At 60.9% G+C, this 11,639-nt stretch overlaps 1 protein-coding gene across 1 annotated transcript; it reads left to right on the top strand.

The window, feature by feature from the left end:
- The first annotated feature begins 2,934 nt into the window (after positions 1-2,934).
- On the top strand, positions 2,935-5,604 carry LOC140405594 (ciliated left-right organizer metallopeptidase-like). Its single transcript, XM_072494148.1, has 5 exons — positions 2,935-3,086; positions 3,204-3,338; positions 3,976-4,277; positions 4,393-4,572; positions 4,851-5,604. The coding sequence occupies exons 2-5, from the start codon at positions 3,231-3,233 to the stop codon at positions 5,029-5,031; spliced, it is 771 nt and encodes a 256-aa protein (XP_072350249.1). The 5' UTR covers positions 2,935-3,086; positions 3,204-3,230; the 3' UTR covers positions 5,032-5,604.
- Positions 5,605-11,639: the final 6,035 nt, after the last annotated feature.

The raw sequence follows: 11,639 nt of genomic DNA on the forward strand, positions 1-11,639 counted from the left end.
CCCCTATCAAGAGACCACGCCCTAAGCCCCGCCCACTCTCTGGAGACCACGCCCCTTTGAGACCAGGCCCCGCCCACTCCTCCGAGACCACGCCCTTACCCCCAAGCCACGCCCCTAGCAAGAGACCGCGCCCCCACTCATAAGCCACGCCCACTCTCAGGAGACCACGCCCCTGCCACTAGACCCCGCCCACTCTTTGGAGACCCCGCCCCCTGGAGAGACCACGCCCATTTCAATAGACCACGCCCACTTCAAGAGACCACGCCTCTATCTGTCGCGAAGCCCCGCCCACTCACTAGAGACCACGCCCCCTCCTCCGAGACCACGCCCCTCTCAAGAGACCACGCCCCCTACTCCGAGACCACGCCCCTAAGGTTAAGCCACGCCCACACACTAGAGACCACGCCCCTTCTTCTGAGACACCGCCCCCTCTCTAGAGACCCCGCCCCACACTGCGAGACCACGCCCCCTCCTCCGAGACAACGCCCCTAAAGAGACCCCACCCCTTCTCCGAGACCGCGCCCCTACCCATAAGCCACGCCCCCAAAGAGACCCCGCCCCTTCTCCGAGACCACGCCCCTACCAGTAAGCCACGCCCACTCTGGAGACCACGTCCCGAAAGAGACTTGGCCATGCCCCTTCTCAAGAGACCCCGCCCCCTCTGCTGAGGCCACGCCCCTCTCAAGAGACCCCGCCCCTAGCCCTAAACCCCGCCCACTCTCTGCAGACCCCGCCTCCTCCGCCGGTCCCGCCCCCTCTCCAAAGACCCCGCCCACCACCCAGACACCTCCCGTCCCCTGTCAACTTGGAGTGAAACTTTTCTCCTCTGCGGGTTCGGGCAAAACTTTCCGAGAAGAGAAACCGCGGCGAAAGCTGCAGAGACGCTGCGTTTAAAACCCTGCAAAGCGGCTCCGCACAGAGAGGGAGACTGTCCCTGTCTCTCTCTCTCTCTCTCCCTGCACTCCCCTGTCTCTCTGTCTGTCTGCCGGTCCCCGGCTCTCTCACACCCACAGCAATCCGACCCGGGACAGAGCGGCGGCGGCGGCGGCGGCGGCACCCACCGCCTTTCAGTCTGACCGCCGCCCCCGCACCCAGGCTGCATTCACCCTGCACAAGGCGGCACTTTTTGCTGCTACTTCCAGTTCGCACACTTTCATTCCGCAACAGCCACATTGATGCTGCCCCGGCCAGAGTGCAAGGGGGTGAATCTGAACCTGCTCCCCGGGAAAGAGCGCTCTCCCCCGGCCAGAGTGCAAGGGGGTGAATCTGAACCTGCTCCCCGGGAAAGAGCGCTCTCCCCCGGCCAGAGTGCAAGGGAGTGAATCTGAACCGGCTCCCCGGGAAAGAGCGCTCTCCCCCGGCCAGAGTGCAAGGGGGTGAATCTGAACCTGCTCCCCGGGAAAGAGCGCTCTCCCCCGGCCAGAGTGCAAGGGAGTGAATCTGAACCTGCTCCCCGGGAAAGAGCGCTCTCCCCCGGCCAGAGTGCAAGGGAGTGAATCTGAACCGGCTCCCCGGGAAAGAGCGCTCTCCCCCGGCCAGAGTGCAAGGGGGTGAATCTGAACCTGCTCCCCGGGAAAGAGCGCTCTCCCCCGGCCAGAGTGCAAGGGGGTGAATCTGAACCTGCTCCCCGGGAAAGAGCGCTCTCCCCCGGCCAGAGTGCAAGGGAGTGAATCTGAACCGGCTCCCCGGGAAAGAGCGCTCTCCCCCGGCCAGAGTGCAAGGGGGTGAATCTGAACCTGCTCCCCGGGAAAGAGCGCTCTCCCCCGGCCAGAGTGCAAGGGGGTGAATCTGAACCTGCTCCCCGGGAAAGAGCGCTCTCCCCCGGCCTTCCCTAAGGGAGTGAATCTGAACCTGCTCCCCGGGAAAGGTGCACCTTCCCTAAGGGGGTGAATCTGAACCGGCTCCCCGGGAAAGGTGCACCCTCGGAACCGGTCTGCTCCCCTTGCCGCGGGGTCCGGGAGCGATGGGCAGCGGGTTGCTGTCCCAGCCCATCCAGGAAGCTCCCAGAGGCGGCCTGCCTGTCAAATCGGCCCGGGGGGCGGATATTAAGCCCGCCCACACTCATTCAAGCCCAGGGCAGCCGCCAAGTGCGAGTGACAAGTCATAAACCAACTTTCCAATTGCCACTGGTTTATGACTTGCCCGCGCTCACAGCGCCACCACCGCTCAGTGTGTGTGTGGGTGTGAGGGATCTCTCAGCAAGTGCTGACTCTCTCTCTGCTGGGTTCACATTGTCAGTGTGTGTGTGGGTGAGGGATCTCTCAGCAAGTGCTGCCTCGTCCCTCTCCTGGCTTCACATTGTCAGTGTGTGGGTGAGGGATCTCTCAGCAAGTGCTGACTCTCTCTCTCCTGGGTTCACATTGTCAGTGTGTGTGTGAGGGATCTCTCAGCAAGTGCTGCCTCGTCCCTCTCCTGGCTTCACATTGTCAGTGTGTGGGTGAGGGATCTCTCAGCAAGTGCTGACTCTCTCTCTGCTGGGTTCACATTGTCAGTGTGTGTGTGGGTGAGGGATCTCTCAGCAAGTGCTGACCCTCTCTCTCTCCTGGTGACCTCAATCCCTGTGCCAACAAAAGAGCCAACACGCCGTCACGCCTTCTCCACGACCCTCTCAACCTGGGTGCCGACTTTCAGGGATCCACGTACACCGAGGAGGACACCGAGATCTCTCTGCTCACCCGCACCGCCCGCAATCTTAGCTGATGAGCCCCAGTGACTCTGTCTTCCTGTTATTCCTTCCAAAATGAATCAGCTCACCCTTGAGACTCCCATTTGCCACCTCCCAGCCCAGCTCTGCAGCTTCCCTGTGTGTGACTTGTAACACGAGATTCACTCCACCGACACTCGAGTGTCGCCTGCAAATTGACTCGCCCACCCTTCTCCGGGGGTGGGGGTGGGGGGGGGGGTCACCTCCAGCTGTCTGCCTGGCCTGGGGTTCTGATTCCCGTCTTTCCGTCCGGCAGAGCGAATGTTGGAGGGAGGAGGAGGAGGAGGAGGAGGAGGAGGGGAGGAGGGCCGGCGGCGCCAGCCGGAGCGGGGAGATCTACGGGCGGCGGAGCCGATGCTTCTTGGCCAACCTGACCAGGGCGGTGAGTCTGGGCAAGGGTGGGGGGGGGCACCGAGACAGGAAAAGGGCCTCGCTGTGTGTGGGGGGGGGGGGGGGGGGGTGACGGTACTGAAGCGCTGACCTCGCCTCCCTCCCTCAGAATCAGACGTCGGACGCCTCGGAGCCAATGGGCGGACGCTGCTACCTCCATCGCTTGGCGGGGGCGGAGAAGGAGTTTCAGGTCCAAGTTCAAGGTTCGCCATGGCTGCCGTGCAGGGCGGGCGAGAGCGTTCAGGTAGGCCCGGGGTGGGGGGGGCCGACCCTTGACACGTCGGCGCCGATCCCCGGCACTTGGCCTGAGGTAAAGGCGCCCGGCACCGAGGGGGAAAGGAGCAGCGCGGATGGAGGGTTGGTTGACGAGTAGAAAGCAAAGAGTGGGGGATTGATGGGCGTTTCTCTGCTCGTGGCAATCAGCAGCCAGCGGCGTCCCTCGGGGGGGGGGGGGGGATCCGTGCTGGGCCCCGCCACCCGTTGACGATTTACATGGATGGTTTGGAGTTGGGGGACCAGGGGTTGTTTCCGCTGGGGGGGGGGGGGGGGCATAGCCTCAAAACGAGGGGAAGTAGATTTAGGACTGAGCGAGTTTAGGAGGAACCCGCTCGCCCAAAGGGTTGTGAATCTGTGGGACTCCTGGGTGAAATGTTTTTCAGATCAAGGCGGATCGTCTTTTTGGGGAGGATTAAGGGTTGTGGTGTTTGGGCTGGAAAGTGGAGCCGAGTCCACAAAAGATCTCCTTGAATGGAGGGGCCAGGTGGCCTACTCCTGCTCCTGGTTCTGACCAGACCACTGATTGCGATGCCTCTTAATGCACGACTTAACTGGTTACTTCACCCCCCACCCCCGTTTCCCCACTCCCTCTTTCTGGGTTCCAGGTGCCGGGATTCCGAGGCGTCCTCGCTTGCCCGGGCGGGCGCCTCTGCCGCCGTGACGACGGCCGGCCGCCGCTCCCCGAGGCCCGGACGCCGAGAGCCCCCGGGACGGGCCCGGCCTCCTCCTCCTCCTCCTCCGCCGCCCCTCCTCCTCCTCCTGCGGGAGGGGGCGGCCAGGGCGGCCAGCCTGGAGGCCGGATCCAGGTGGGCATCCGTGTGCGGGAGAGCGCCGAGTGCGCGGAGATGGAGGAACGGGAGGCAGAAGGGGCGGCCGACGGCCTGGCCAACGTGACCGCGATTCACAGGTAAACCAGGCGACAGGGCGGAGGGTCGGGACCGTGACAAGGGCAGAGAGCACTGGGTGGCACATCAGGAGGAGCTGAGCGGTGAAAGATTCTGCCTGTCTGTCCCTCTCCTCAGGTGCCACATACGGAACCCACACACGTGCAGCAGCTTGGAACTGTGCCTCGAACTCTGGGAATATGCCGGGTGTTCCCAACATTCCGTCCCGTCACTTCTACAGCGTCTGGAAAAGATGATCAGAGCGGGGAATGTACAACTGAAGATTGCTGGCAAAACCTGTACGACCGTCAGCATCAGGTACAGAGTAAAGCTCCGTCCGCACTGTCCCCATCAAACACTGCCGGGACAGGTACAGCACGGTGTTAGATACAGATTAAAGCTCCCTCGACACTGTCCCCATCAAACACTGCCGGGACAGGTACAGCACGGGGTCAGACACAGAGCGAGTGTGAAGGCGAGCTGAGGTTTGACCCTCTTTGGACACCTGGAACGTGTATTGAGCCACTGATGACGTTGCCTGTTTTGACCTGCTAACGTGCCTCTTCTCTGTCACCTCTCTCCCCCCCCCCCCTCAGGTCATCGAGCGGATCGAGCCCACCGCCCGCCGCGTCGACTGCGGGGTCCGTGGTGGCGGCGGCCGTCTGCGGCTCGCTGGGGGCGGCCGTGGCCGCCTGCGGCTGGCTGGGGGTGGCCGCCTACCGCAAGCTGCGCGGGGGTCGGGGTCGGGTGCACGCAAACAGCCGGCGGGCGGCCTGAAGCGCTGCCCGACCCCCACCCCGGGAGACGGAGGGACCGTCAGTAACGACAGGAGACGAGTGGAGAGTGAAAGCGTGGCTGGAATGAGCTTGAAGATACCTGCTGGCAGCACTGGAAGCAGCGCCTGCCCCCCCCCCCACACACACACACACACACACACACTTTTGCTTCATATGCCTCCTGCCTGCCCAAATGGCGAATGCTGCCAAGTGGACAGGAGCCTGAATTGGAGGCCATTTCCATTCCGAGTTGTACACTTTGACTTGAATTGGCAGCAGCACTTTGCGGCGACTGGAAGTCAGCAGAAATGGAAGTTTCAAACTTGCCAGGTGAGGGTGCCAGGACGTGAGGCAGTCAGGACGTTGGGTTATTAAACTGACCGTTTTCATCGGATGCAAACTGTTTGATGAGAAATTCCAATCCGAGGATTGGAGTGAAAAGCCTGTGTGTGTGTGTGTGAACAATACAAGATGTCCAATCTGAAGTGAAACTTTGCAGTGAGCTTTGTTTTTGTGGCCCAGCCAGGAATCTTCTCTCCAAATGGAGGCAGAAATGAAGTGGTGTTTAACTGGTGATTTCTTGCTGCTTTTTGACTCATTCTTGTGGAAAGCCTCCCTAAGGCGACAGACGAATGGCCATTCCCAACATGTCAGAAATGGAGAGGGAAAGCAGCAATGTGAAGCCAGAAATAAGGACAGGACAGAATCTGCTGCTTGCCTGCCTGCCTGCCTGCCTGCTTGCTGAATGAAACATGAGCAGAGGCAGGCCAAGTGTTTCCCTTTGCAGACTCAGGGTTCGGTTGGAGAAACAGGGCTGATTCAGTCCCTACTGAACCAATCTCTCTCGCCCCTAGGACAGTCGGGCAATCTGCCTGTCAGCCGGCTGACCCTTGGCTGCACTCCCTCTCTGGCAACTGTATCCTTTCTATGTCAGGGAGAGGTTCCAACTGCACCCAGCACTCCAGGTGTGGCCTCACCGAGACCTTGTCGAACTGCAGTGAGGCATCTGCACTTGTGAATTTAAATCCCTCTGGCAATAATGAAGGCCAACTTATCATTGACCTTCTTCACTGCTTGCTGCGCCCGCTTTGAGCGACTGGTGTACAAGCTCCATTTGTCCATCCACATTGCCCCCAACATATGACGGTTTCAATCCGACTCTTTCCTTCAGTCTTTGTTTGACACTTAAGTGGGACAAGTGTGCGAATCGCCTCAGTGTTGTGCTCACGTGAAATGTCCCACCATGAAGTCAGTTCAAATGACTGACTGCTGACGGTGGATTTGTTGAACCAGATTCCCAGACAGAGATGGGGAGACAAACAGAATTTCTGAATTCAAGATTGAGAATCTCCATCAAACACTGTTAGCAAAAGTACATCATGGGGGGTTAGGTAGAGATTCCACATCCCTCTAAACTGTCCCCATCAAAGGCTGCCAGGACAGGTCGAGCACGGGGTTAGACACAGAGTCAAGCTCCCCTCTGCACTGACCCCCATCAAACAGCCCCTGGTACAACAGGTGCCAAACTATTTGAACTTGTGCTTGAGCCCGATTAGACGGAAATGTTGTCCTGTGGGCTGACAAACAGTTTGTCAGTAAGACTGAGGTCGGCCTGGTACTGCACTCGACAACATTGGTGGCACTTGCCAAATGTACGGTGCGTCGCTGTCTGTGTTGTGTGAATCCCCAGCTGTGAAATATGTGTGCCGTTTAAACTTGCACCGTTTATGCCTTCTCATCATCTGTAAAGATCAGGTTTCTCTTCTTTTAAAGTCTAAAGTACACCACCTTACATTGGCCGACACTGAGAGACGTCCACAGTTGAGTCTCCTGCCAAAACATGAATACCCCTCCCTGCAATTTGATGTTTCCAGCTGCGCTGTCTCAAGTTTGGTGTCATTGTCAAACCGGGATGTGTAGCATTCTATCAAATTGTCTTAAATGGCTAATATATATATGTGTGTGTGTGTGTGAGTGACTTTGTGCGTGCCAATGTGTGTGTGTGCACGCATGTGTGTCAGTCACGAGGGAGGGAGAGACACGGGGAGATGGAGGGATGGATGGACCATCAGTAATGACAGAAGACGAGTGGAGAGTGAAAGCGTGGCTTTAATGAGCTTGAAGATACCTGCTGGCAGCATTGGAAGCAGTGCCTGCCCCACACACACACACACTTTTGTTTCATATGCCTCCTGCCTGCTTGTTTGCCAAAGGCAGGCGAATGGTGAATGGTGAATTCAGACAGAAGCCTGAATTTTAGGCCCGATAAGATGGGACGCACTCCCTGTACATTTTGACTTCAACGACGGGCAGGGCCCGCTGGGGATTTGGAAAAGGGGAGTTGGGACCCACCCATGGGAAAGGGACGGAGACTCGGGGACGGAGACTCGGGGCCAAACCTGGGCAGAAAATGGGTCCCATTCAAACGGATCGATTGTTGTGGAGGGGGGAAAGAGTGAGAGAGACGGGAGAGAGACAGACACACATGGGGGAGAGAGACAGACACACATGGGGGGGGGGGGGGAGAGAGAGAGACAGACACACGGGTGGGGGGAGGGAGAGAGGGACACACGGGTGGGGGGGAGAGAGGGACACACGGGTGGGGGGGAGAGAGAGAGCGAGACACGGAGAGAGAGAGAGAGAGAGAGATCCAGGGTGGGGAAGAGAGACACACGGGGTGGAGACAGACAGAAAGAAATAGAGGTGATGACATTTAGAAGGGGGGATTCCAGAGGTTAGAGAACCGTGCCAAGCAATTGGGGGGGATGCTGGAGAGGCTGGAATCGGAGGTGAGCAGAGATCTGGGAGGGTTGTAGGAGGTTACAGAGATAGGGAGGGATTTGAAGAGGAGGATGAGAATTGTAGGGAACTGAAGGAGGTAAAAGAGACAGGGAGGGAGGGAGTGCAGGGGAGCGCGGGTGTTGAAATCCCACTCCTCCCTATGTTGTTGATCCAGTTGTTGTTGTAATTGGATCCAGTTGTTGTTGTAGTCACCCCAGTTGTTGTTGTAGTTGGGCCCAGAGACCACGCCCCTCTGCTGAGACCCTGCCCCCTCCTCCGAGACCACGCCCCCACACCCACTCTCAGGCGACCACGCCCATTGCTCCTAGACCACGCCCACTAGCCTTAAGCCACGCCCACTCAGGAGACCACGCCCCTAACACTAAGCCCCTCCCCTCTCAAGAGACCACGCCCCTTCTCAAGAGACCCCACCCTTATCCCAAAGCCCCGCCCACCCTCAAGAGGCCACGCCCCTACCCCTAAGCCACGCCCACTCCTTGGAGACCCCACGCCCATTAGTCCTAAGCCCCGCCCACTCCGGAGACCACGTCCCTTCTCAGAGACCACGCCCCTAGCAAGAGACCACGCCCACTCTGGAGACCCCGCCCACTCCTCTGAGACCACGCCCATTAGTCCTAAGCCCCGCCCACTCAAGAGACCACGCCCCTAAAGAGACCCCGCCCACTCCTCAGAGACCATGCCCCCAAACGAGTCCACGCCCCTAGCAAGAGACCACGCCCCTAAGCCACGACCACTCAGGAGACCACGCCCATAACACTAAGCCCCGCCCCTCTCAAGAGACCACGCCCCTTCTCAACAGACCCCGCCCCCTGTTTGGAGACCACGCCCTGATCCCTAAGCCCCGCCCACCCTCAAGAGACCACGCCCCTAAAGAGACCCCTCCCACTCCTCAGAGACCACGCCCCCAAACGAGTCCACGCCCCTAGCAAGAGGCCCCGCCCCTCAAGAGACCACGCCCACTACACTTAAGCCACGCCCACTCAGGAGACCACGCCCCTAAAGAGACCCCGCCCCCTCAGAGACCACACCCTATCCCAAGCCACGCCCACTCAAGAGACCCCGCCCCCGAATCCGAGACCACGCCCCTACCCATAAGCCACGCCCCTAAAGAGACCCCGCCCACTCCCCCAAGACCACGCCCCTCTCAAGAGACCACACCCCTTCTCAGAGACCACGCCCCTGTCCCTAAGCCACACCCACTCTGGAGACCACGCCCCTTCTCAGAGACCACGCCCCTAGCAAGAGACCACGCCCACTCTGGAGACCCCGCCCACTCCTCTGAGACCACGCCCATTAGTCCTAAGCCCCGCCCACTCTCAGGAGACCACGCCCCTAACACAAAGCCCCGCCCCTTTCCAGAGACCCCGCCCCTTCTCCGAGACCACTCCCCTGCCCCTAAACCCCGCCCACTTAAGAGACCACGCCCACTCCTTGGAGACCACGCCCATTAGTCCTAAGCCCCGCCCACTCCGGAGACCACGCCCCTTCTCAGAGACCCCGCCCCTAACGAGTCCACGCCCCGAGCAAGAGACCACGCCCACTCTGGAGACCACGCCCCCTACCCCGAGACCACGCCCCTCTCAAGAGGCCACTCCCCCTACTCCGAGACCACGCCCACTAGCGTTAAGCCACGCCCACTCTCAGGAGACCACGCCCCTAACACAAAGCCCCACCCCTTTCATGAGACCCCGCCCCTTCTCCTAGACCACGCCCCTTCCCCTAAACCCCTCCCACTCAAGAGACCACGCCCATTAGTCCTAAGCCCCGCCCACTCCGGAGACCACACCCCTTCTCAGAGACCACACCCCTAGCAAGAGACCACGCCCACTCTGGAGACCCCGCCCACTCCTCTGAGACCACGCCCATTAGTCCTAAGCCCCACCCACTCAAGAGACCACGCCCCTAAAGAGACCCGCCCACTCCTCAGAGACCACGCCCCCAAACGAGTCCACGCCCCTAGCAAGAGACCACGCCCACTAGACTTAAGCCACGCCCACTCCTTGGAGACCACGCCCATTAGTCCTAAGCCCCGCCCACTCAAGAGACCACGCCCCTAAAGAGACCCCGCCCACTCCTCAGAGACCACGCCCATGTCCCTAAGCCACGCCCACTCTGGAGACCACGTCCCCAAAGAGACCCCGCCCACTCCTCCAAGACCACGCCCCTACCCCTAAGCCACGCCCACTCCTTGGAGACCACGCCCATTAGTCCTAAGCCCCGCCCACTCAAGAGACCACGCCCCTAAAGAGACCCCGCCCACTCCTCAGAGACCACGCCCATGTCCCTAAGCCACGCCCACTCTGGAGACCACGTCCCCAAAGAGACCCCGCCCACTCCTCCTAGACCACGCCCCTGCCCCTAAACCCCGCCCACTCACGAGACCACGCCCCCAAATAGACTCCGCCCCCTCAGAGACCACGCCCTATCCCCAAGCCACGCCCCTAGCAAGAGACCCCGCCCCCAAATCCGAGACCACGCCCCTTCTCAAGGGACCACGCCCCCTGTTTGGAGACCACGCCCTTATCCCTAAGCCCCGCCCACCCTCCAGAGACCACGCCCCCACACCTAAGCCACGCCCACTCTCAGGCGACCACGCCCATTCCTCCTAGACCACGCCCACTAGCCTTAAGCCACGCCCACTCTCAGGAGACCACGCCCCTAACACAAAGCCCCACCCCTTTCCAGAGACCCCGCCCCTTCTCCGAGACCACTCCCCTGCCCCTAAACCCCGCCCACTCAAGAGACCACGCCCACTCCTTGGAGACCACGCCCATCCCCAGAGACCACGCCCCTCAGGAGACCCCGCCCATTAGTCCTAAGCCCCGCCCACTCCCTGGAGACCCCGCCCCCTCTTTGGAGACCACGCCCCTACCAAGACCCCGCCCCTTAGCGAGACCACGCCCCCTCTCAAGAGACCACGCCCCGTCCCTAAGCCACGCCCACTCTGGAGACCACGCCCCCAAAGAGATCCCGTCCACTCCGAGACCACGCCCATTTCAATAGACCACGCCCACTTCAAGAGACCACGCCTCTATCTGTCGCGAAGCCCCGCCCACTCACTAGAGACCACGCCCCCTCCTCCGAGACCCCGCCCACTAGCCTTAATCCACGCCCACTCTGGAGACCACGCCCCTAAAGAGACCCCGCCCCCTCTTTGGAGACCACGCCCCTACCAAGACCTCGCCCCTTAGCGAGACCACGCCCCCTCTCAAGAGACCACGCCCCTCCTCCGAAACCACGCCCTAAGCCCCGCCCACTCTCCTAGACCACGCCCCCAAATAGACCCCGCCCACTCCTCCGAGACCACGCCCCTGCCCCCAAGCCACGCCCCTAGCAAGAGACCCCGCCCACTCTGGAGACCCCGCCCATTAGTCCTAAGCCCCGCCCACTCCCTGGAGACCACGCCCCTAAAGTGACCCCGCCCCCTTCGAGACCACGCCCTGCCCCTAAGCCACGCCCACTCTCAGGAGACCACGCCCATTCCTCCTAGGCCACGCCCACTCTCACGAGACCACGCCCCTTCTCAAGAGACCCCGCCCCCCGAAGCGACCCCGCCCCCTGATTGGAGACCACGCCCTTATCCCTAAGCCCCGCCCACCCTCAAGAGACCACGCCCCACACCTAAGCCACGCCCACTCTCAGGAGACTACGCCCCTAAAGAGACCCCGCCCCCTCTTTGGAGACGACATCCACACCCCCAAGACCACGCCCACTCTCTGGAGACCACGCCCCTTTGAAACCAGGCCCCGCCCACACTCCTAGCCCCGCCCACTCACGAGACCACGCCCCTAACGAGACCACGCCCCC

This window comes from Scyliorhinus torazame, unplaced genomic scaffold (assembly GCF_047496885.1).
Source record: "Scyliorhinus torazame isolate Kashiwa2021f unplaced genomic scaffold, sScyTor2.1 scaffold_141, whole genome shotgun sequence".
NCBI classification, from domain to species: domain Eukaryota; kingdom Metazoa; phylum Chordata; class Chondrichthyes; order Carcharhiniformes; family Scyliorhinidae; genus Scyliorhinus; species Scyliorhinus torazame.